The 25,650-nt window shown below is 45.2% G+C and overlaps 1 protein-coding gene across 3 annotated transcripts in view; it reads left to right on the forward strand.

The window, feature by feature from the left end:
* Positions 1 to 25,650, forward strand: part of col12a1a (collagen, type XII, alpha 1a) — a 57,608-nt gene that overhangs the window by 27,416 nt on the left and 4,542 nt on the right. For all 3 annotated transcript variants that reach the window (XM_048975375.1, XM_048975376.1, XM_048975377.1), the window contains 39 exons: positions 29 to 174; positions 475 to 604; positions 706 to 839; positions 2,219 to 2,348; positions 2,566 to 2,705; positions 2,826 to 2,958; positions 3,061 to 3,081; positions 3,170 to 3,309; positions 4,497 to 4,626; positions 5,414 to 5,553; positions 5,901 to 6,030; positions 8,018 to 8,160; positions 9,256 to 9,385; positions 9,690 to 9,832; positions 10,337 to 10,466; positions 10,841 to 10,960; positions 11,120 to 11,266; positions 11,439 to 11,555; positions 12,204 to 12,356; positions 12,479 to 12,553; positions 13,083 to 13,222; positions 13,339 to 13,462; positions 13,667 to 13,810; positions 13,896 to 14,060; positions 14,168 to 14,206; positions 14,548 to 14,686; positions 15,618 to 15,760; positions 16,088 to 16,197; positions 20,577 to 20,723; positions 20,902 to 20,979; positions 21,465 to 21,551; positions 21,967 to 22,020; positions 22,363 to 22,458; positions 22,865 to 22,918; positions 24,073 to 24,126; positions 24,341 to 24,394; positions 24,619 to 24,690; positions 25,376 to 25,411; positions 25,507 to 25,573. In XM_048975375.1, the coding sequence (XP_048831332.1) occupies positions 29 to 174; positions 475 to 604; positions 706 to 839; positions 2,219 to 2,348; positions 2,566 to 2,705; positions 2,826 to 2,958; positions 3,061 to 3,081; positions 3,170 to 3,309; positions 4,497 to 4,626; positions 5,414 to 5,553; positions 5,901 to 6,030; positions 8,018 to 8,160; positions 9,256 to 9,385; positions 9,690 to 9,832; positions 10,337 to 10,466; positions 10,841 to 10,960; positions 11,120 to 11,266; positions 11,439 to 11,555; positions 12,204 to 12,356; positions 12,479 to 12,553; positions 13,083 to 13,222; positions 13,339 to 13,462; positions 13,667 to 13,810; positions 13,896 to 14,060; positions 14,168 to 14,206; positions 14,548 to 14,686; positions 15,618 to 15,760; positions 16,088 to 16,197; positions 20,577 to 20,723; positions 20,902 to 20,979; positions 21,465 to 21,551; positions 21,967 to 22,020; positions 22,363 to 22,458; positions 22,865 to 22,918; positions 24,073 to 24,126; positions 24,341 to 24,394; positions 24,619 to 24,690; positions 25,376 to 25,411; positions 25,507 to 25,573 (4,335 nt within the window). The remainder of the gene's footprint in view (positions 1 to 28; positions 175 to 474; positions 605 to 705; positions 840 to 2,218; positions 2,349 to 2,565; positions 2,706 to 2,825; positions 2,959 to 3,060; positions 3,082 to 3,169; positions 3,310 to 4,496; positions 4,627 to 5,413; positions 5,554 to 5,900; positions 6,031 to 8,017; positions 8,161 to 9,255; positions 9,386 to 9,689; positions 9,833 to 10,336; positions 10,467 to 10,840; positions 10,961 to 11,119; positions 11,267 to 11,438; positions 11,556 to 12,203; positions 12,357 to 12,478; positions 12,554 to 13,082; positions 13,223 to 13,338; positions 13,463 to 13,666; positions 13,811 to 13,895; positions 14,061 to 14,167; positions 14,207 to 14,547; positions 14,687 to 15,617; positions 15,761 to 16,087; positions 16,198 to 20,576; positions 20,724 to 20,901; positions 20,980 to 21,464; positions 21,552 to 21,966; positions 22,021 to 22,362; positions 22,459 to 22,864; positions 22,919 to 24,072; positions 24,127 to 24,340; positions 24,395 to 24,618; positions 24,691 to 25,375; positions 25,412 to 25,506; positions 25,574 to 25,650) is intronic.

Raw genomic sequence — 25,650 nt, forward strand, 5'->3', positions numbered from 1 at the left:
TTGATTTCTCCTTCCTTGGTTCAAACAGTGCCCCTTCCCTCTGTGAGGAGGATGACGGTCTATGACGAACAGCCTACCACCATGAGAGTACGCTGGGAGGCTGCCGCCGGTGCTACAGGGTACCTGCTGCAATACATCGCCATAAATGCCACCGTACCCACCACACAGAAAGAGGTGAGGTCAAGCCAGGCCAACCTGGGCCATTTAGCTGTAAATCGATGCTTTGAGCTGAGCTTGACAGTAGGAAGGTTTATCCTGTTCTCTGGAAACTCTTTCACATCAGGTGCCGTCAATCCCCATAGCAAAAACGAACAGTAGGCTCTTTCTTGCTGCTGATTCACATGGTACCTGATACAGCACTGTAACTGGAAAACGGATGCCAGTGCAACCACCGAGAGTTTCCGTGGTCGTGTTATTTCTTTCAAGCCATGCCACACTATCCCACGATCATGTGCAACCTTGTGACTTTTACAGCTGCGAGTCGGCCGAGATGTGACCACAACCCTCCTGGAGAGCCTCATCCCCAACACAGCATACACACTGTCCATCTTTGCCCTTCACAGTGGTGCAACCAGCGACCCTCTGGCCGACCAGGGTGTCACCTGTACGTGAACTCCCTGAATTTTTTCTCCCCATTTGAATGCCATCAAAAGGTTCTAGAGGTTGTTCGTCTCTTACTCCAATCTCTCTGTCGTCCCCTTGCAGTACCTCTGCCCACTGGAAATCTGAGGATCACGGACGTCACCCACAGTACCATGAATCTCGACTGGGATGCCGCGCCAGGGAACGTGCGCAAGTATATCATCACATACAAGCATGAGGACGGAGAGGCTAAGGAGGTAATTCTGAGCAGCATTGTGAAGTAAATCTGCATCAGGCTTTCGCAGATAGCTGCGGTTAAAACAAAAAAAATCATCACCCGTTTCTGCAAAAAAGCTACATTTCCCACATTCCCAACAATGGCAGACAACACCTGATTTGAAAGTATTGCCGATTAAGCAACGTCCTGCAATTCATCACCTTAGACAGCCGGGTGTGATGAACTACGACCAGTGGGCCAGCGAAGGTTCGGGTCATCCAGATTCACGTTGCAGACATACTAGAGAATAATGCTTCGGGAGATAAATTGAAAGAGCAGACTTTGTCTGAAGGACCGCTGAAGTGGTCGTCTGTTTTTGGGGGCCTTGGGTTTGACTTTACAGCCTGGGCTTTCTGGGAGACAGTGGCTTGCAAGGTCCCTTGGCCCATCAGACCACATCCTGCGACATCAATCAAAGCTCGGCTCCCCTCGTAACCCGTCGGCTTGGACTTGAAGTAAAAACCGGGCCTTGGGCCCCAATGGATTTGTGCTCGGCTAAAACCCTCACGGAGGAGGCCGCCCGAAACGTGGCGGCTCGGCTCCTTGATGGATGGCGTGTCCCTGGATGAGTGATCATGGCTGGGTTCTTTGGGAGAAAACAAGAACTTCACAATCAAAACCCATCGCTGTGGATTTATGTATGAGGAAGCCTTCTTTGAGATGTAGATGGTTCCAAATTTACAGCCTTAAAAAGAAAGCATTACCGAGACGTTACCAAGACTGCCTCGAGAATTACGGCGACTTTGAAACCCTTCGCAGTGGACTCTGGGTGGCTGTGTATTCATGGAAAGCTGTGGCTACTAAACAAATGAGGCGTTTGATCCTTGTTTCTTTGGATGCTTTTTTTTCCTACCTGAGGACACCACTTGAGGATTACAAATGATTACAAGATCAGTTTCAGGTTTCTCTGCATTTATCATTCCCTCAAGCTTTTCAACACATCCTTTACGTGGTATAAAAAAGCAGTCAAGCTATTCATGAAGGAATGGATTCCAAGAGCTCATTTTCCAGTGATTCTCCTCCACATCTCAAATAACAATTGACTGCTGTTATGGATATTATGCCACTCAGTACACATAATCATATTGAGACATTATGAGCTTCTGGAAGGGGTGTCCTGAACACACCATAAGAAAGAAACTTTCATGTCATGCTAGTTTACTCCGACTTATAGGGAACCCATTCAAGAGTTATGAGTCACTCTGAACTCAATCAACATTGACGACTAAAATCTAAAAAATAACTCCCATGCTATGTCTTGTAATGAATTGTAAATAGTTTTTGGCAGGAAGGCGCTGTTAGTGTTAAATGGTATAAGATATATGATTTCAACTCCTTTATTTAAATTTTTATATTCAGACCGAAGTCTCAGGTCATGTGACGACCACGGTGCTTCGTGACCTTATCTCCCAAACCGAGTACGATGTGGCAGTCACCCCAGTGTACGATACAGGATCGGCTAACCCAATGCTCGGACATGCTGTGACTGGTAAGGAAATTTCCAGAGCCGCTCCTCTTCAGGGTCCGCGCCTGGTAAATGCTCACGTGTCTTGTTGGGGTAGCAGCCTACATGGCTGCAAGTAGTCTGGTCATACACGGCCCTTTGTTGGCTTGCTGCCATTTTTTATGCTAAAAATATCTCAGGAGAATTTGATTTCTTCCCAGCACTAGATTAAATCAATAACTATATGCATTTTCTACAATAGGCGTTGTCCCTGCCCCCAGTAACCTAAGGTTCTCAGATGTTACCTTGAGCAGCTTCATCGCCCATTGGGAGCATGGTGCCCCTGATGTGGCCCTCTACCGAATCAAATGGGCCAAGCATGGCCAAGATGACTTTCAATATGTAAGTGAACCATTAGGCATCGGAGGCACTGCCTTGCTGTCTGTGAAGGATCAGCAGCCGTCAGGCAGTTTTTCCACCGCTGAGAGCTGTAGTTTTGTGTTCTTGTTTCCTCTCCTCCAGTCCATCCTGAACAATGACGACACCTCCTACTTGCTGGAATACCTGGATTCCGACACGCTGTATGACGTGTTCATCACAGCCATCTACCCCGATGAGTCGGAGAGCGAGGACCTGATGGGCAGCCAGCGCACATGTACGGCAGTGGGGAATCACTTCCAGATAGACACACATCCATCTTTACCTCGTTTTGCTCAGCTAAAATTGTAACGGAAACCTTTTTTTCTTCTTCTTACAGTGGCAGACATTCCTACGCCTGGTAAGTACTTTGAGACACTTTTTTCCATTCCTAATGAATCACTCGCAGAGTAAGAAAGTGTGAATTTGGTTCCCGGGTTTGTCTCCAGCACCAACAGGCCCCCCCCAGAACCTGCAGGTCTACAATGCCACCACCACCTCCCTGACAGTGAAATGGGACCATGCCCCAGGCCGCGTCCAGAACTACCGCATCACCTACAGACCGGAGGAGGGGGGCAGGCCCCAGATGGTATGTGAAGTGTCCGCTTCCCTAACCTGTCTGTCAGCCATTAAGTGACCTTTATAGCAGTTTGGAAAGTGAAAGACATGACAGAGAACTTCATGGAGAAAACTCCCAGAAGCCTTTGCAAATTCACTGCCTTTATTTGGGTTTTATTGTGGTATTTTAATTGCATTGTGCATATTCACAAATGAGTTTTGTATAGTCCAGATAGTAGCTGTCTAATCTTAGGAGAAGATTTTCACATTAGGGGATTTCTAAAATCCGAAACTGGACGGGAACCTCTGGAGATCCAGATCGGATGTAGACACCCTTTGTATTTCTTCAGCAAGCATGGAAAATACTCCGAGGTGTGCAGCATTTCATCCGAAATGAGAAACGATGGAAGACGCACACTTCCTCATTGGTCCTTAGCGGCTGTTAATAAATATGCTTCTTGGTGATTCGTTCCGTCACGGCCCCGCCCTTGAATGCACCCCTTTCTCACTTTTATCCCACCAATGGCTCCCCATCTGGGCCAAGCAACAACTTTTACTGCACTCTCTCCCCTGCCAAGTGTCAGCATAGTAAATCCAACATTCATGCTTCTCCAATCACCCATCCGCCTGTTTTGTAGATCAGTTGTAGATTTACCTTGGAAGCGAAGACGGCAGAATAACAATAGGACAAAAATGCAGTCTTGAGTCGCATTGGGGGGGAGGGGGGGTCAGAATGCCACTGCCACCATGCAAGTATCCGTCTTTGTCGCGAAACGACCAGGTTGTCTGTGATTGGCTCTTGTAGGGAGGCCAGTGAGCTTTCTGCAGCTGGTTTAGCGATGGGAGTTTTTCTGAAGACAGCTTTTTGCTGCCAAATACCAATAGACATCAAGTGCCCAGCAGACAAAGTGTTTTTGGATTAACAATGGAGTGTTCCTCTGCTTCCAGATAAAAGTAACTGCCATCAGCTGTATCGGTTTACGTTAATGAAAAAAATATCTCCATAACTTCATGTGAAATCTAGATTTGCTGTTTATGCAGCAGTGTGTGACACAGCTAGCAATTTTGAAGTTTATTTGTTTTTGTGAGATTATTAAGCTGTCGGCCTCGGGGAGCACTTATATGAACGACTCGCGTCTGTGAAGAATTGGGGCAAAAATCCGACACTTGTGACCTGAAGCTGAGCAAATGTGGGTTTTTTTTCTCTCATTTAATTAGACCCAAATCGGAGGCAAGAAGAACAGCGTGGTCCTGCAGAAGCTGACTCCCGACACGCCCTACTTCATCACCGTGGCGGCGATATACGCTACCGGCGAAAGCAAAGACATTTCTGGCGGGGGCAAGACAAGTAAGCGCACATGCTGCCCTCTGCAGTTTAGACCTCCTGTTAAAGTCCGAAAGGTCTGTCGGACCATGAGCACCACTGCCTTTAGAGCTGAGATTTCTGCCATCCTTCATCTTGGCTATATACGTTGCATCAGGGTTGCCAGCTCTCGCGTGCTCTCACACTTTCAGACTGTCACGCAAGAGATCTTCCGGTAAATCTAAATTATTCTATTATAAGCCTAAAATTAGCTACATCAAAAATGTCTGGGTAGTTTGCAAACCCTACAGACTATTCACAAGGTAATAAAACCATCACATACGTGTGCGTGCAGACTTGTCCCGAACTGAAAATATCACTTCAGCCAGCTGACCAGAGTTGCCGACCCTGTGATGTCCGTCATGTAAACAGTAATGCAGCATTGTGATTTGGTTCCCGATTTCTATCAAGTCCTTAAATAGAAGATGGCAATTTTTATTACGTCACTGTTGAGCATATGTATTCGGTATTCTACGCTTCCCCTTCGATGTCAGTATCTTGAGGAGCTGGCGAGCGTCTGACACACGCACGTCGTGCTCCCACACGCGCGTGATTGCATCAGTTATAAACACTGATGTCATTGATGCGTTGCAGAAGAAACCACAGCTGTTTCTGGGCGCTTGGTAGCATCGCTTACAGAGGGGCAGAAAGGCTGCCATCTGTTCCCTGAACAGGCTGTATTTTCAGCCTGCATGAAGGGGATCAGAGCTGCTGTCCAGCAATCCTAAAGAGAACCAAATGTCCATTGTCATCGTCATTGTCTACACTTCAGAGCCATTGGGTGGAGTGAGGAACCTCCAGGTTACTGATCCCACCACCAGCACACTCAGGGTGACCTGGGAGCCGGCAGAAGGCAACGTCCGCCAATATCGCATTTTCTACGTTCCGGCCACAGGGGGCGATGAGGAACAGGTACATTATCGCTGCCATTTGTCCGCAGTCTTTAGCAGCCCATCTGTGTTTGGCTGAGTGTCATTGCAGCAGTTGATTACTCAACTTCTTAGAGAAGTTAAATTCTGTGACATGGTCGTAGATTCCATTTGGAGATGGACCTGTCCCTAACACCTTCTCATGAACCTTTTTGAGTCTGGCCATCTGCCAGAAAGTTTAGGTCGGTTGTGTCGTCCAAGTAAACCTTATTGACTCGGTAAGCGTTCAGTGCCTTTGAAGCGTCATGGGGTGGGAGACCTTGTGCTTCTCTCACTGCTCTGGTTTGTCCTGCCTGAGTAACCACAGCCATGCTCTCCTGTGTTCACCAGACGCAGGTCTCCGGGACCACCACCAACACGGTCCTGAGAAACCTCATGCAGGACACCATCTACACCGTGACTGTGGTGCCGGTCTATGCCTTGGGCGAGGGAAAGCGCATGTCGGAGAACGGAAAGACCCGTGAGTCACATGTTAGGAGGATTCTGAAGGCTTCATGTGGAAACCCTTTGAGATCATATGGAGAGAAATCCCTCCTGTTAAATCACCATGCACTAAACGATGCCTGGAACACAAACCCATAAACAGTATTTACTATAGGGATGCACCGATCAATATTCATTTAAGATTATCGGCCTTATACCGAGTCTCAGACCGATACATGTATTTTCCAGCAGCACACAGTGCAAACTATAAAGCATAAGTACATTAAAATGATTAAATGCTATGGCGTATATGCTCAGTAGGTCTGCCGTGCAGCAAGGAAAACAACCTTTGTTAATGCAGTTGTTTTTATCAACATGGTAAAAAAATCTAAATGTTTTTGGAACTTTCACATAGAATGGGTTTATAAAAAGTAATCATTGTAATAATAAAATAAAGATTAATTTAAAATGAAAGGTTTTAAACCAGAAAACTGAAGTGCAGCAATTTCAATGAAATCAACATGAACAGAGTTCATATCAATATGAACAGTTTAAACAAAAAGCGTTATTACTGTCGTGTGAAGACGTACTTTTTTTCTTGAAAGTTTCCTCCAGTGCAAATTTGTGGCATTCAACGAAGATCTATTAGTACCTCCTCGTGAAATTCTCAATTTGCAGACAAGTTGCAGTTGCACAGCTCTCGTTTTCAGTGTAAAATATTTCCACGCTGCAGACATCATGTCGCGGTCCATCTTTATAAAGCAGCCGTATTGCGGCACATGCACTGCGTACAGCATCACGGGTGGGGGAGAAAAAACGATGGGGAGATGATCTACTCATTAGTACCGATCTCGATCAGTCTAAAATGCCTTGATGGTGAGTCCTGATCCAATCCTGAGATCGGATCGGGACATCCCTAATTCACTATATTACATAAATATAACGGGAAACATAAATCAATTAATTAATTATCCATCTGTCCAGTACAGGGGGGACGTGATAATCATTCTGGCAAAGAAAAATAATTCAGAGAAATTGCAGTTTATAATACATTACTGAATAATCAATTTATAATTCTCATTATGTCTCTAACGTCTGCACAGAGCTTAAAAATTGGATTATGCATAGGATGGACTCCAAAACCCATGATGCATCTGTTCCCATTTTTTGCATGTATATAGCATAGCAGAGTTTGCTTATATGGCACATCTGACTGGGTTTGGGATGGAATTAAAGGTAGCGATTGGCCTCCATTCCTAGGCCAGGCGTCCGCTGCACTGAACCGTAACACGGAACAAAGGAGTGCTTCTTTTTGAATACGGGGCACGGCCTCTTTGCTGCATATTCCATCCTGTGTGTTTTTCTTCTCTCTGCTTGAGTTGGACTCCTTGCTTAGTTTGCATAAACCGTCTCCAGAAACTGCCAGTCAGCAGAGGCAGGGACGCACATGGATATAAAAGACCTCTTACACCAGTTCTCTGTTGCTTCTTCATTCTTTTTTAATGAGAGAAGGATAATTACTTTATACTTTTCAGTTGTTTTAAAGTTACGCCGTTCCTCCCCAGGTATTCTTCAGCAGCTAATCATGCAAAATAGTTTACGTTTATGCTGACGGTTCCGTGTGCTAATTTGCTTTAATCCCTGAAACACTTTGATAACTGCATTTTATTCATTAGAGTACGTCAAACTTCTTGCTGCTTGAGCTGTCCTGGTTGTACCACATCTGTTTAAAATAGATATTGATATATTTCAAAGTATACCAAAGGACAACAGTGTTATCTGAGGCAGGTTCTTAACAGGAAAGCAGAGCAGTTAAAATTAAAATTGTTGGAAAACGATCACTGTGAATCTCACACTCCGTGGAATTGCCTCAGGACAGGTTGTCTGCAGTTTGAATGTTGTGTGGTCATGTGGTCTGACGTGTGGTCATGTGGTCTGACGTTGTGTGGTCATGTGGTCTGACATTGTGATTGTGTGGTGTCCTCTGACCCCTCCCCCCTTCCTGTCGTTTCCTCCTTGCTCAGTCGTGCGCTCGGCACCCAGGAACATTCAGGTGTACAACCCCACCACCAACACCCTGAATGTGCGATGGGAGCCCGCATCAGGACAAGTGCAGCAGTATCGAGTCTCCTATGCTCCGCTGACTGGGACCAGGCCCTCAGAATCTGTGAGTTTCCCGGGAAGTCTTGCGCTGGACCTCTGCAAGCTGGGCTGTCTTCCTGCTGAACTTCCAGTGAATTACCAATGATTGAGTGGACTTTGATTTTGACCAAAAATATTATTTTGGGGGCATGTTTGGCCTGCTGAAAAAAAGTAAATGAGGAATATTTTTTATAATGCTTTTAGATCCTAAAATAACAATAGTAGTTTTTTTTTTACAGTTACTTAATAGATTGTGACTTATAAATAAAAAAGATGGACCATCAAGCCATGTTAGAGAAGCCCTCTCAAAACCAACAGGTTAGAGGACTGGAAGATTGAGGCTTTTGGGTAGGCTGGTGGTTTAGGGTCTTGAATTAAGCTCTGACCTATTATGAGACAAGGAGTAAGTTAAAATCTAAAATGTTCTGCATTTCAAATTCTCTTTTTTATATATTTTTCTTTTTAGAACTTTGAATGTGTTTAAAATAGCTATAAACAATAAACGCTTTAGAGGTTTACACTGCAAAAAATTTAAGCACATTCGTTTGATTTTAGTAAGTAAATAAACTTTGTCAAAAACTCATTATAACAATTAAAGTACCATTTGTATTTGCGAGGGATATACATATGAAAATGTTGTTAATCCTGTATCATATGACACTGTTACTATTGATCAGGTGTTGCTAGCATGACTGAGATGAGAATGCTTTGGTTACCTTTTTTAGCGAGACATTAATCCAGTATAATCTGAAACAGACTTTCCGTGTGAGAAGTGTTAGTCTATCCCTTTAATCTGGCAAAACACCATGTGGGATGTATTGTGTGGAATCAGTTACAAGGCAATAGAAATAGCATTTTTGGTGTTGACTTATAGCAGAACCACATTAGACACATGGACTTAAGTAGAACCACATTACACACATTATTATGATTTACCATGTATACTTAGAACGTGATTAATAAAAAGTATTTTTTGCTGAGGGTCACGTGAGGTTATGGGTAGGAGGATCTATGTTTATGTTTTGTGTGATCAAGGATGTATTCCAGAAACACACAAACATTCATGGGCCAAAACCCAGGTGTTTCTATCCTGAAGAGCATCTTCCCTTGTTGGCTGCAGGTCTTGGTCCCAGGAAATACCCACAATACCTTGCTGCAGCAGCTGATCCCTGACACGGAGTACTCGGTCAATGTGGTGGCTCTGTACGCTGACGGAGAGGGACCATCGGTCGCAAGTGATGGCACCACATGTAAGGCCTTCTGGTGGTGCGGGGTGGGGTTCATATTTCCTGCTCCATGTTTCCTGGCTCCTCAAATATCTACAACCCTCATCCCCCACAGTGTTGCACCTCTGGAAACGCTACCCTTCTATAAATAACCAAAATGATATCTCAGTTGTGCTGTTCACTGGCAACCGTTAAGACTTTTTCCAATGCGGAGGGTTTTGACTTCTGTGAAAAGAGAACACAGTTTTTCGAACTAGGATGAACGCGGAAGTCGAGATGTATGGCATCTCGTTGACTCCCCCCCCCCTCCATTTTTTTAACACTCCAGTGCCCCGCAGTGCGCCGAGGAACCTCCGCGTCTACGACCCTACCACCAGCACCCTGAGCGTGAGTTGGGATCATGCCGACGGGCCCGTCCAACAATATCGCATCGTCTACGCCCCCACCACTGGTGATCCCATTGAGGAAAATGTGAGTATCTAAGTTGCTGGGTGACACAGTACCAACCTGGCTTCCAAAGGCTTCGCCTTGTCTGTGGTCATGGGGTGGACATATGTGTGCTTCACCTTGTCTGTGGTCATGGGGTGGACATATGCGTGCTTCACCCTACTTGTGTTCTTGTGTACCCATTTACACCTTCTGCAGCCTTGCCCCAAATATCAAGGATGTGTCAGTTGCATCTTCACCAAAAAAGACCAATTTCATGATTCAGTGTGCATGTTAATTTTTGGGAGACAAGTTAGTAAGACCAATCTTGCCAAGACTACAAGTACAATCTTTTACTGCAATTGCGTTCTTGGTATAAAGAAACACCAAGCCTTGGGTTCCTTATGCTACTGTAGCACTGGATGGCCACATACACTATTTTTTAGAAGTGCTTTTTACAAACTACTGGAACCTTAAAGTCGTATATATTGTCTTATAAAAAGCTCACACTTATTTTTAATGAATACCTCTTGTTCACCCAACCCTCAGGTATCTGTCCCTGGGAACAGAAACAGTGTCATCCTGCAGAACCTGCAGCCGGACACCCCCTACACCATCACCGTGGTGCCCATATATGCTGACGGCCCAGGAGGCGAGCTCACAGGACCGGGCCACACAGGTAACTGGCCCTTAATGCTACATGGCGTTAGAGGGTTCTCCAAGCCTAGGATCACTGAGGAACCTCAACACTTCATGAACTGAACATCCGTCTGACTCGGGGGTACAAAGGGAGACCGTTGTCTTCGATTTATCCATTGTCATCCCTGTCGTTTGGATGAGCAGTTTGGGGAACTGCTAATGCCAATAGCTGCTTACGGCAAATACATATGAAAATACAGAAGATCCTTGCAAAGAAGTGGAGCAGAAGCCAGGCTGCTTGCTCTATGTGTGTTTTTATTGAAAGGTGATTGCGTGGAAGTATGTGTCACGAGGCCGTTCGTTAAAATGGTCAGCTGATCAGTGACTCCCGTTTCACCCCCTCCTGCCTTTCAGTTGGCCTCCTGGAGCCTCGAAACCTGCGCGTCTCTGACGAGTGGTATACCCGCTTCCGCGTGTCCTGGGACCCTGCACCCTCCCGCGTCACTGGTTACAAGCTGATCTACCAGCCCCAAGGTAAACCTAGGGGTCGGGCACCTGGGAACACATCAACTGCTACATCTCCACTGGCAATCACTCCTGCCAGTGAATTATTCATTCTTTTGTATCGTCAGATTTATTTATTTTTTCTTAGCAGGGGCAAATGTGTGACTCTACAATATTTTGCACTCCTAGATAAGGACGAGACCATGGAGGTGTTCGTTGGGGACGTGACTTCGTACGTCCTCCACAATTTGCAACCTGGCACCACATATGACCTCAAGGTCTATGCCCAGTATGACGCTGGTCTGAGTGGAGCCTTAGTTGGACAAGGAACGACATGTATGTAGCTTCGATGTTGGAGTTCGACTCATTCTTAAATACTTACTGCTTTGCCATTGTTATCATTAAATCCAATCACAAAATGAACACTTCCTTTGACCACCAGACTCACTATAATTATATGTACTTGAAGGCTTATGCTATGCTACCGTCTTGCCTCCCTTCTCCACAGTGTACTTGAACGTCACTGACCTGGTGACGTACAACGTCGGCTATGACAAGTTCTGCATCCGATGGACGCCCCACAGAGCAGCCACCTCCTACAGAATCAAGCTCAACCCCTTTGACCGTAAGTAGAGCTAACCTGCCACCATCTATCTGGGCATGAAAACATACTGATGTATAAAGTCTTGGTTAGAAATGATAATATTGATGGAACATTCTTTAGTTCTCAGTGGAGCGTTTTACTCAGCATTTAAGGTAGTGAGTGGTATGTTTTTCCAGTGTTAAAAATGGGTCATCTATCATGTGTAGCTTACACACTGAACCCAGAAAACTCTGAATATGGTTTAATTTTGCCTCTTTCTGGTCAGCTTCAAAAGCATAATCAGGTCATTTAGGCAAATGGTTCCTGTACCAGGGATGAATTTTGTTCCTGGCTGAAATAGCTTGGCTTCTTTAAGTACCGCTTAGTCGTACCGTACACATTAATACAAGCAAGCGCTGTTGGAAGCTTTTGGTCTGTATATGGCAGTCATTATTGTTCACCACATCAAGCTCATTTGGGTAGTGCGAGAAGGCAAACATTCCGTAAAGGTAAATCAGCCACTGAATCGAGGACATGTGTGATTTTTATACTCAAATGTTGGGAAACAAGTCGCGTAGTTGTACTGCATGTAGGAGGATTTTGTTGGATGAAAAGGAGATGCAATATAGCTTCTTGAGCAATGACACTATCCTCAAATGTGGAACCGTGTTTGGTCTCCTGTGTTTGTAGCGTCGAAGCGAGGCCAGCAGGAGATCACTATCACAGGCTCAGACAGCCAGTACTGTTTCGAAGGCCTCTCCCCGGACTCCTTGTACAATGCCACCGTCTTTGCCCAGACGCCCAATCTGGAAGGCCCTGGAGTGAGCGCTAAGGAGCGGACTTGTAAGTGCCCGACTCTCTCGCTCCACCATTGGTTCATATCCATGCCAACGAAAGCACCTCAGTCAATATGGTCAGACTATAACATTAAGCCATGTTTCTTTTGATTTCGTTGTTTGTCGTAGTGGTGAAGCCCACAGAACCTCCAACGCTGCCCCCAACTCCGCCCCCACCTGCCACAATCCCTCCTGCTATGGAAGGTACGGACATGGTGTTCTTTTAGTTTATGACATTGGTGGGCCTACACTGAGGCTTAGCCACAGGGGGAATCCATTAGAACATTCCATACAGCGCTGCTATCCTTCAGGGGGAACAGAGACGGCCCCCAAGAGCACCCCGCTGACAGGGTGGGGGGCCCATCTGTCAGTCCTGTCTGCCTACTGAAGGCTAAGCAGTATGGAGCCTGCTGGGCTAATGGATTCAAAATGCGACGTGTGGTTAACCCCAGGCTATCAAGCACAAGCCAGCATTGCAAGCATTCTGACAAAAATGTGCAATTTTACATGCAGGATTAATGCACGTGGTCCTTCAGGGAAGGTGTATGTTGTAGCTGACTTGGAACTGTAGTTTGTTGCTATTGTACAATGTTAAAAAATGAACTGAACATTAAACGGTAAGCTTGACAGTCAGTGAAATTTGAATTATTGATTCAACTTCAACAACGTCAGTTATCACTATGTAATGAGAATTCATTGTCATATATTTTTTTTTATTATTTTCAATTTTCAGTGTGCAAAGGCGCCAAGGCTGATCTGGTGTTCCTCATCGATGGGTCATGGAGTATTGGAGACGACAACTTCAACAAGGTTTTGAATTTTGTGTTCAACACCATCGGCGCCCTCGATGTCGTAAACCCTCAGGGAATGCAGGTGTGTGAAGATGTCTTTCTTGGAAGCAGTGGAGGATTGTTAAGCAATTCCCTGAAAGCTCTGGTAGATAAAGTATGGCTACTGTGATTCATTACCTTTGACTTCTCGGCTTGCAGATATCATTCGTGCAGTACAGCGACGACGCCAAGACAGAGTTCAAACTCAACACCTATCATGACAAGGGGACGGTGTTAGCTGCCCTGCAACTTGTCCGTTACAGGGGAGGAAACACCAAAACAGGTACCCCCCACCCCCCGGGTCCTGCCTCATGTTTTAATGGATGAAACATCTCCATATGCTCCTTGGGCACCATGGGTGATGAGTATATAACGGCCAGCCGCCCATATGGTACCTGCTGGTTTCGTCACATCATGTAGAGCTATCTGTTGCCCCCTTTAAAACAACACAGTTCGATTCTGCACTCATTGGGTCTGTTTAATCTAGGGGTGGCCCTCAAACACGTTGGTGAGAAGGTCCTCACCACGGACAACGGCATGCGGAGGAACGTGCCCAAGGTCTTGGTGGTTGTCACGGACGGCCGCTCTCAAGATGAAGTGAAGAAGAGTGCTTCAACGCTGCAGCATATGGGTGAGTGTGTAAGGCCCTGTCCCCTCTCCCCGCCCCCCAGGATGTCAGTCAGGAGAGGTCTGTAAGTGGAGTCTTGCTCTTCCAGGTTACAGCCTATTTGTTATCGGCGTAGCTGATGTGGATTTCGCCGAGTTGCGTAATATCGGCAGCAAGCCGAGCGAACGACACGTCTTCATTGTGGACGATTTCGACGCCTTCGCAAAGATTCAGGATAATCTCATCACGTTCATCTGCGAAACAGCTACATCCAGTAAGACGGCCTTCATCTCTGTATTTTAAACCTTCCTCCCAAGGATTGTCATGGTTTCTCAGACTCCATCTCATAAAGTAATGCACCATCTTTTACTTCTACCTCAGCTTGTCCTTTGATTTTCCTGGATGGATTTACATCACCGGGTAAGAGGACATTTATTTCCTAAAGAATTCAGCAGGCCTAAGGCTATACAGCTGGCAGTTTTCACAGGGCTGGCATGTTTGTCTATAGCTTGGGGATTGTTTGAGAGTTTGAGACGTCTGTCCATTGAGAGGGGGGATGTGCAAAAAGAAAGAAAGGTGATCAAGTGTTTGAGAATCAATGAACCAGTTACAGTAGTGGGTTATGTTTAGTTTTAGTAACAATTCTACAGACAGCCTGTCCCTTTCCCGAATGTACACATACAAACAGTAATTTGAAACTCGGATAGCAAAAAGTGCAGAAACTGTCTTCGGTTCGATTTGAGCAATGTACTGCTCTGCAGGCTTCAGGATGCTAGAGGCTTTCAACCTCACTGACCGGACGTACGCCGCCGTCAAAGGCATCTCCATGGAACCAGGTTCCTTCAACAGTTATGTAACCTACCGGCTGCACAAGAACGCCGCCCTCTCCCAACCCACAAAGTAAGTCAAAGCTGACATTTATGAATCTCAGGATACCCCCCCCACCTACCTACCATGTACTACAGCCGGCTGGCAGTGATTATTTTTATAATGACCGAGCAGGTTTGCTGTTGTGAGTCCCGGTTCGTTTGTTGATGTGTTGGCCCAGTCCCACATGTTGTTGCAGGAATGAGGTGTTACCAAAGACACAACAATTTGTGTTTGAGTGAAAGATTGCCTCAGCAAAGCCCACCCTCCTGCTCCATGGGGGGAGCCACAGAGGTCACGACCTGCAGATTATTCACCCGGTGTAACATCTCCAGGCACCAGGAGGGCCGGGCGGATTGTGTCCAAACATCCACAGCCAGGCGATTCCTTTGTCAATTTGCCCATAATAGCTTTTGTTTAGTGCGTGTGTTGGAAGTCAAGTAAATGTGCACAAATGGAAACACTTCTTGAATTTTTTTTTTTTTTTTTTTTTTTTTTTTTAATACTTCCAATATGTTGTGACTCTTTAGGGACCGTTGGCATTCGTGCCAGATGCACGGATGAATAAATGGACTTTGTTTGAGTTTTTCCCCCACTTGCATGTGTACTCTGAGTCGCCCGGCTGCCTGTTTGCCCTGCAGTAGATGGTCAATAGTGATAGTCACCCCATAGCACTCACAGACGATGAGACATCAAATGAGGCCATTGGGGCTTTTAAGAACAGGACTGTGTGGCCTGTTTTATTCTGACTCAGCATGGCATTAGCTTTCTTTTAAGAGCAAACCTTGTGTGTTTTTTTTTTTATACCTAAACCTATGTTGGAATTTTGACCATTTTATACAGGACGCACACAGAAAATCTGACCTCTTGGAAACCTCCCAAAGTCTGTAATTCCTTGTCAAATGTGTTACAGCTCCAGTGCTTTTGAGTTTTTATTTAGACTCCGGAGTGTTATTTTTTGCAGGGAGATTCACCCAGAGGGTCTGCCACCGACCTACACGATCATCCTCCTCTTCCGTCTCCTCCCGGATACACCCACAGAGGCTTTCGACATTTGGCAGATCTCAGACAGCGGCAACAAACCGGAAGTCGGAGTCACCGTCGACCGTAAGACCCATTCCTCCTTCTAACAATAATAGCTGCCTGCCAGCTGTGAACATTGAGGTTTTTCTCCTTCCCCCATCTCCGTCATGAAACACCAGCATTAACTTAATGAGCTCCAGACCCCAGAGCTAAATTGACCTCTAGCAGTAATTAAACCCATACGCAGAAGCTACATATCTATGTATAGACACCCCCAGGACAGACCAGTGTAAAACAGCAGGCATTTACAGCATGTCTACACGACAGACTATTAAGTATTTCGCCTGAATGTTGTCTGTCAGTTACTCTCTGCACATCTAACATCTTCTCCTGCTTATTTTTCTCTTCAAGCATCCAGTAGGACAATCACATTCTACAACAAGGACACCAGGGGCGAGGTACAGAGAGCTACATTCGATAGCGAACCAGTGAGAAAGATCTTCCACGGAAGCTTCCATAAGGTGAATTTTTGTCAGCGGTTAGCATGCCGAGTCTGAGACTCCATTTTCAGGGACTGCTGTCATTTCTCAACTTGCTTGAAATCTTATGTGATTTTCATAGCTTGGGTTTGAAGTCTATCTGGCTAAGCCAGACCATTTAAGCTTTTTGTGTCATGTATCTGTCTGGGTGGGTCTCCTACAATCTCGCAGCCGAGTCCAGCCTATGTGTTCCGAGTGGGCCAGTGATTCCCATGCCTCCGTAAGCCACATGTACACAGCCATGCACACAGATGAACCGGCATCCCACAAGAGGAGTGACCAGCCTCAAGCGCTACCCTTCCTGAGCTCTTAGCAGCCTGGTGGGAGAAGCTATTATTGAAAACAGAAGAAGAAATGATGTGCAGAATCAAAAACTCAGCCGATGATGTGGGTTCGAATCCAGGCAGACTCTTGATGTGAGAAAGACCACTGCTTAGGGACCAACATGGCTTCCAGGCCCAAGGATACGATGACAATCACAACCCTTAGCGAGCTGGAAGCCTGATTCCTCTGACTCAAGGCAGTAACTCAGATGAGCTGCTGGAGAGACTATGAATTTCTTAGCATTAGTTGGCGGGCAGGTTTGGGTGACCTCCGTGACCCTTTACAGATGGAAGTTTACACGATGCGGATTTACAAGTGGTTTGATGGCGATTCATTGCAGGTTCCAGTCTGCTGTAAGATGTCAGGATTTAGCTGGATTCATTTTTTTTCAAGTTTGTTTTGATTTATTCTATAAAAAACTCGTGTACCTAAAAATGGTTTTATATTTATTTGGCTCTATTTGGCTTTGGTTGGAGGGACTTGCAGTTTAGACTAATATACTAAGAAGGTGCTTCTAGAGATTTTTTTAAAACAAAGTGCTGTGATTGGAGTTCCTCATGCGACAGTTCGACCCCGGATTGAACACCCCACATTTCTCCTCAACCCGTCTCCATCTTTTGCATCCTTATTAATAAGTTTATTATGTCCTAAGGGATGAATCGGGAATCTTCCCCAACAGCCAGGAGCGAGCCGCTCCAGCCAGAGAATGTTCTAGCTACTGTTTCCACAGTCTCAGCAGCGATCAGCCTCTGGGGACTTCGTCTTACCAAAATCGATGATAAAGTCTCGGACCATTCTGTTCAGGAGGAGGACCAAATGGTTTGAGAAAGAAAACAATTTTACTGGAATAGTGGAAGAACTCTATCTTCTAAAGGATTGAATGTATGTAGACCATAGAGTAAGATTAAAAAAACGATCAAGAGAAATATTTTCACCAGACTGTAAAAAATGTGCTGCCTTTGGTATGCGGTGCATGGAAAAAACTGGGTCACTTCTGTAGGCATTGAACGGTTGCATAAGGAAGCATGTGCAGAGCCAGTCTGGGTTTTATTCCCAACATCCTGGCTCTCTAACCATTTAATAGGTTTCTGGCCTTGCTCTCCGTCTCCAAATTCTGGTGGCTTTCTCTTACGGGGGGGTTACCTCATGCCTCAATTCGTAGAGCACATCACCTTGGACTATGAACTCCATCTCGCAGCACCCAACACCTAACTCGCTGATTTGCTTCCTCCGCCAAGATCCCTGTCCCCGCAGCTGTTCTCGAGTATCGACAGTATCGCTAATAACAATTGCGATGGTGGGAGAAAGGCTCGCCCGCCATAGAGTTAGAGGTAAAGCTAAGGGCTGCCTTAACTGATAGAGACACCGTTGAATCAGAGGTAGCGAAGGGGAGCTTCATTTTCACGTAGGGAATATCAAGAAACCATTTTACAAGCAGAATATTATATAAACTGGGAGGAAAACACTCCCGTCGTGGCAGTTGTTGGTACGCTGCACGTCCTTCAGAATGAGTTATGGAACTCGCGCCCCCCCCCCCCCCCCCCCCCCCCCGCCATGCATAAACAAAGCAGAGCCAACAGGATTTATCCTGTCGACCAGCATCTCTAATCCCTCCAGTTAGAATGGGCAGCTTCTCCTCTCCGAGTGCTTTGGAAAGCCTGTAGGTCACTTAATATATTTTAAAGGCACTGTGTGTGTTACCAATTGGAGAGTGATCTACCTTGTGCCATTTTTTTCAGAGCAGTTCGTAGATTTTAAAAATGATCCTTTGACAGACCCCGTTGTGCGATGGGAGATGCTGGAAGATTCCTTGCAGGTGAATGCTGACGGATTCCCATTCATCTCCCATGGCTTAGTCAGGCTTCTCAAACTGAGATGTTGTTTTTGGAGACGCGTGTGACTCTTTGTTAGTGGGGGCTAAGAGAGGACAGAGAAAAGATTTGCCACCCCACAGAGGCTCGCGGCCCCGTTTTAACCTGCCCAAAAAGAATGCGTGGACATTACCGTCGCCGAACGGTGCTCTGGCCGAAACTCTTTGTCATGTCGGACTGCACAAACTCACCATTATCTGGAGAGGAGGTGTCGGCCGGTCAGACTTTCCACTTGCGGCTCGGCCACAGCCAGCATTCCCGTGCAATAACGAGAGCGAGGACTGAGCGGATCGGAAAAAATCAAAGGGGCTCTTAATGTATGAGTTCTGGTTTTATTTGCTGGGAATTAAGGTGGGGGGAGGGGGGAAATGGGAAACGGGTATATTTTCCCAGGTCCTGGATTGGGCAGACCGTAGAGTCTACTGAACTACTCCCTGGTCGGTAAAAGGTGACATTTTGTCGGGAGGTCGAGAATTCCTTGACAGGGCCCTGACCATTGTCCTCTGTCCTCTTTGTCCTTCATTTTTTTCTGCCTTTTGAAGAATAAAAAAAACACAGTAAATCTTAACAGATTAAATAATTTTTTACATTTTATTTTTATCCCTCTCTGTGAAACGTCATCGTCGCTCCTGAATTTCTGAATTCTTCTCAAGTCTTTAGCTATGGACTTGTCATTTTCATATGGCACTTGGAAAGACAGAAATGCTGGCTTGCTCTTGCATGAGAACATGGACGCATAAAAGGCGTGCATATTTGTCGCTAACGCGCTGCACAGTTTGACGAGTAGAAATTCAAAGTTTTGAGCTTTGTAAGTTAAGATTATCTGCTCTTATTGTTTATTAAGACAGGACGCCAACTTCTGCATCAAGTTTTCTCTTAATGCAGTATTAATTAGCCTTGTCTTGCAATTTAATACCCAGGGGTTGGTGCTGGACTTAGCAATGTGTTGCTTTAGCTGTAGTCAAAGATAATGTGGGGAGATGGGGCACCCACAAGGCAAGGCCAAGAACAATAACATGTAGGCGTGAAGAAATCATTGAACCCAGTCAACAGCAGCAGAAACAGAACCATATGCTGGCTGTTTCTGGACACCCAGGAGCCATGTAAGCGACATTAACAGCTGTAAAGCGAGCGTTCGTAACGAAAGAGGTCAACTAATTCCAGACTTGCTGCAGTCACGTTGATAGCTGAGGGGTGGGAAGGACGGACGTTCCCTTAATGCAGAGGTGCAATATATTCTCAGTAAATTAAGTTGCGAGATGGTTTCCTGGCAGATTTGCAGCATTACTACCTTTTGTGTTAGAATTGTATGACAATGACACATCACCCACGCCAGTTAGCATTTTTCACACATTGCGAAAGAACGATAAAATGAGCGAGTACAGTATGTGCACCTTAATGATAGCGCTCTACATGCTTTGCTACTGTATTCACTGCAGAGATATTCCACACTTTGGTGATGTAATCTCTCATGCTATTAAGTCACCATGAGAGCGCCGTTGTGGTTGGTCAACCATGGTCTCGGTTGCCAGGGAGGTTTCCCATAATGCTATGTGTGTGGTTTCCAGCACCCGTATCTCAAGCTGTGGTTTTGAAAAATGCGCCATAATGTTAGAATGTTAGCCAACTGCATTACTGGTTGTGCGATAGACACCCTCCCACCTCAGACATTCCTACTGTTCCTCAAAGTGCAACTGTTTGTAAGAGGAGCATTTTAACGGTGTACCACGAAATGACATAATCGCTAGATGTGGCAAAGCCGTTCTGGACATACACTAGAAGACATTCAGTATGAAACCTTTCTGCGGTTGAGATTTATGGAAAGGGCCTGTGTACTATATACCACATGTAAAGCGGCGTTACCACACGCTGCTGGAAGGAAGGGAGGTGAATGAGGTACACTCTCAGTCCATAGTGCAGACGTATGTATTTTTCGTCGTGCTATGAATGGAAAAAAGTTGCTGACACAAAGTTTCCTGTTACAGTGTAACCACCAGTATTACCTTACAGTATGTAATAATGTACAATTAACTTAAACCCGCAGGGACAACACTGGAGGGGATATGAGATTTTTTTTTTTTTTTTTTTTTTTGCAATTATCATTTTCAAAGAGGAATAGATTGAGTGACGTGAATGGGAAACTCATGACTCTGTGTGTCTCCGCAGCTGCACATGACCGTCACTCCGAAGAGCGTCAAACTCAACGTGGACTGCCAGACGGTGGCCGAAAAGGAGATTAAGGAGGCCAGAAACGTGTCTGTGGATGGCACTGAGACCCTGGGAAAGATGAGGAATTCGAAAGGTTCAGCAACAGTGAGTAAAATCCCAGACACAAGTCTCCGAAGTCAAAGGCCGAGCTTCCAGTCCTTCAGAATGCTCCTTCCTATTGATCCATTTGCATTGACTTTGTGACTCATTGACTGATTTTTTTTGTGTGTGTGTGTGTGTGTGTGTGTGTGTGTGTGTGTGTTTTGTGTGCTGTGCTCCACAGTTCCAGCTCCAGATGTTCGACATCGTCTGCAGTGCGGGCTGGACCAGCAGGGACAGATGTTGCGACCTGCCATCGACGGTGAGAATTTATTTCATTGCCATAAAAAGCTGTGTCCGTGTCGTCAGTCTTAACAACAAGGTTCCATATGCAAAACAAAACTCCGTCTAAATCACCTAAATCGAGGAACGACCACTAGTGGACAAATTCAGGTTTCCTGCGGTAAATCAGGGTGCAATTAGCCTAGAATGTTCATCTGTTAATAAACGTGATGGGCTAAACCGTCGAGAAATGCTGCTGCAGTATGTGTCTCCCTTCAAGAGGTTCAATTTGATCATTCGTCGTTCTTTAAGATAAGTGACATGTAGAGAGAGTACATGGTGAACACTTCCTATCCTGTATGTGCATCAGCCTCTATCGGTTTAAGACAGGAAGAGTCTGAAATACTCAGGAGATACCCTCAAGGAGCATGGAATTCTAATCAGGGAGGGTCTGGGCCATGAGGGAAGCTTGTCCACCCAGCTGATTGTTATCTCTTCCTCAATCCCACCATCTTTCACCATCAGAGAGATGAGGCGAAATGTCCCTCTCTTCCCCACTCCTGCACATGTGCTCAGGATAGCATCGGACCTCAAGGACCCCCAGGACCTCCGGTAAACTCATCACACGTCTCCGTCTTGCTCGAACTACACCAGCCTTTTGGTCCCCAATGAAACTGTGCGAGTGTTCAGACTTTAATTCTGATGGGTTAGACAGATCAGCGTAACGCTACATGATAGCGGGGATTTTTGAAATGTTCGCATTATGATTACGTAAGCATAAAGCAACTGGATTTATCTGTGACTTTAAACACATTAAACACACACACTGCATCCTGTGTGATTAAAAAATCTATATGATGGTTTAATGGTCAACTTCAGCTTATTTACCCGGGTTGTTTCCTAAGGGCATTATTAGCCTAGTGTGTGAATCATCGCTGTGTTCATAAAGCTGTAACGAAGTTTTTTTTTTTCCAAAAAAGAGCAAACATTCACCGCTGCGGTGTGCCGTGTTTCCTTGTGTCTGTAGGGTGGTCCTGGTACAAAAGGACCCCGCGGCGAAAGGGGAGACCTCGGCCCGTCTGTAAGTCGCCGGTACCGCTTTACGTTTGCGTCTCCCTTCTTGTCGGTCGCGTGAAGCAAAAGGCACGTTTGGCGACGGCACCATTTCAGTGAAGCAAGAAATTGACAGACGTGTCCCATAATTCCCTGAGTCAAAACACTTTAGCATGACAGCTACTATAAACTATGAAACAATTACGCTCCATTGAAGCAACAGCTGCTGGCTTCCAATAGCTTCTTCCCGCCAGCAACGGGCTGTTCAGTCTAGAGGTACTCTTGAGAAAATGGCCTTGGGAAGTCAGCTGTTTGGCCCTTAATTTGACTGTTTCTTTGTTTTTTTTGCTTGTTTGTTTGTTGGTTGTAGGGTCCCATGGGCCCACGGGGGGAACTGGGCCTGCCAGGACCAATGGGGCCACCAGGCCCACAAGGACCCAACGGGTTGTCTCTTCCCGGCGAGCCGGTAGGTCACATGCAGAAGAGTTTCACTTGTTCGCCTGTTTCCAGCCTCATCTCTCCTGTCATAAAGCACCAGTTCATGACAAGAGTTATTGGGCTTTTGGAACAACTGTAGCGAAAATCCTTTACTGTCAGTATATCTCCTGCCTGGAAATAATATCACATTGTTTAAAACCGCCGTTTCATTTTAGCAGGGATGCATAAATTAGCACACATTAGATTATCCCCAAGTGCGGATATAGAAATGGTAACAGGCTTAAAGTAAGCTGCTGATATTTATCTCTCTGTGATTTGTGACAGTGTATTTTTCCCCGAACTGAACAATTGCCCATTCATTGGTATTGTGGACCATTTACGTAATTAAACAGAAATACAATACGTTTTCATCGTTCTTGCTTGTTTCATGGCAGGGCCGCCCGGGACCCAAAGGAGACACTGGTGATCCCGGTCAACCTGGACGCCAAGTAAGTACAACATCGGAGCTTGGCATTTATTGAAAGGGAAACCAGAGGTAATACACAGTATAAAATAGTTGTGCTACTTTGGAACCCTTCCACGTGGCAGGTTTTACTGGGGAAAAAAACTCATTTTTATTTAATACACACACTGATATAGCTCACACTGGCCCACAAAATAGTGAGATGGTCACAATGCTAAATCTGCCGCTACCTAGTACTCAAAAGCCCTCTAATTTTTGATGCAAATTAAGTAAGATTGCAACTGTATAGATCTCAGTAGGAAATTTTTGCTTTGTAATTTGGATAGATATGGTCCATGAAAGGGGTGGAGGTGCATTTTGGGAAATCTCAAAGATTACAGTTGGATTTATAGCTTGCTGATTGCACCACAGAGAAATGACGCATAGAACGCTAAGGGAAGAAATGTGCAGACAGCCGTATGTAGATGACAGGGGCCGGGGTTTACAGGAATGGAATGGGAGTCCCAAGCCTATATGCCACCGTGGGCTGGATTCGTGGAGTATCTGTTACCCCTCTTCATTTTCCCAGCTTTTAGATTAGAGTCTCAAGGAAATGGTCTAACCTAATGGTCAAAGGAGGCTCAGCAACCGGGAACCGTGTCTTTTGATATACAAGGAGCTACAAGCTTCTGTTTTCTTTCAGAAAGACGTTTTACTCCATGTCAGATGGTTCCAATCTTTAGCGTAGAGATGAAAAGCAGACTGTTGGAAGCCTCGCAGTCACAAAGTGATCCTCTAACGAGGACTATAGGGGGCAAGCCGAACTGTGGTTATGAAGCAACACTCGTGTTGTGTTGTACAGCGAGGGGCTTAAACCAATTTCCCCTCGGTAACATTACTCACCCCGAATGACGGCTGTACAGAAGGGTTGCTGTTGCTGTAGGAGGATGACATTGACAGGCGCCTATGGATAAATAATGACCTGCAGGCTAACTCCACTAAACCAAGCTAGATATGCTTCATTTTTTGGTAGCTAGAACCAAATTATCGGGGATAGAATGAGTGCATTTGCATTAGTGCAATGAAATTTATGAAACGTATGGCCCATTCATTTTACTTTACTTTCTTAAGTAAAGTAAGTACTTTCTTATTGTCTTGACTTTCTTAAGGACTTTTTTTAACAGTGTTCTATCCTCCTAGGGTCCACCTGGACAAGCTGGTTCTGTAGGCCCGGTTGGACCAATCGGACAAAGGGTAAGCCAACAATCATTAGCTGATGATTTACAGAAATGCTGATTTATTTTTTTTTAACCCTGAACTGGCTATAATGACATCATAAGGCATTAAAGTACAACATTATATATTTACTTATGGGCATGATTGTTTTCCTTGTAGTACAGTAAAGTCAAGTCATTAAATCAATGGAGGCTACATGAATGAATGTTGTCCTTGGTTTGCATTAATGTAGGGGCCCGCTGGAAAAGAAGGACCCGCTGGACCGAGGGGGCCCTCAGGTCCAATGGTAGGTAACCACTGAAAAAAACACAGGACACATTACCAGTGGTTTGTTTTTCTTGCACACGTGATTAATTCAGACCATGTGTCGCTAATAGGAAATGCATGCTGTTTCCCACAGCTCCGATGGCACAGTCTTGCAAAATAAATAAACTCTAGACATCCTGAGAGCATGCTGGCGTTATCTCCTGCATATTGACTGATTTGCACACACTATCATTCCTTCCCTAGGGAAGCCCCGGAGCTCCTGGGATGCCAGGACCTACTGGAAAACCCGGAAAGCCTGGAGACACAGGGCACCCTGTACGTGCACGTTTTTTTAGTTGCTAAAATGACCCTGGAGGTATTTTGAGGGTCCAAATAAGATGCGTACATGATTGACCACAGCAAGCTGGATAAATACAGCTTGTACCAGCTCATTGTTATCCAGAATATCAGAAGGTCAGCTTTGTGGATTGCAGATGGAGTGTTAGATATTGGTGTTATACTGTATATTAGCACGTTTTCATATGGACTGACCAACCATGGCAGGAAGCAGATGTGTTAAATTTCACCATTTTACAACTGAAAAAAATATACCTACAGTTATTTGTGCCAAAATGTAGATTCCAAGACGAAACTGCACAAAGCTTGAATGGGAGTTACAGATGCATACTTTTAGAAATATGCAAAGTACATTTCAAACCGAACGGTACCATGAGGCCCTTTATCCGCATGTTAAAAGCTAGAATGAGTAGCTGTCTAGAGATGCCCCTTAATATATCATATTACGATAAAAGAACAATGGATTCACTGTTGAGTTCTTTACTTGACTGTTTATTATATGGGTCACTATAATATGGTGGTCTAAGAATGAATGGAAATCAGCAGTTTTGTGCATTGAAACAAGTTTAAGTTCTGCTAGATCTTATATATTTTTTTTATTCATTGAGTGATTTACAGCGTCCAGAGCGGCTTTTCTTAAACATTTGACTTTTTCTTATTATAGGGAGCCATTGGCCTGAAAGGAGAGAAGGGCGAAAGGGTTGGTAACGCAGACCTGTCCACGAAGTATATTTCAGTGTCAGAGCAACACCTACACTTTTTTTTGGTGTTAAAATATGTTCATGTCCGTTTTAGGGGGACTTTGCGTCTCAGAACATGATGCGCTCCATAGCCAGACAAGTCTGTGAGCAGCTGGTCAACAGTGAGTCGCCCAGCGTTTGTTCTGTACTGAAGCGAGTACTATCACGGTTAGATCGAGTGTTGGCTGACTGTGGTCCT

The sequence above is a fragment of the Brienomyrus brachyistius genome, chromosome 14 (assembly GCF_023856365.1).
Source record: "Brienomyrus brachyistius isolate T26 chromosome 14, BBRACH_0.4, whole genome shotgun sequence".
Taxonomy (NCBI): domain Eukaryota; kingdom Metazoa; phylum Chordata; class Actinopteri; order Osteoglossiformes; family Mormyridae; genus Brienomyrus; species Brienomyrus brachyistius.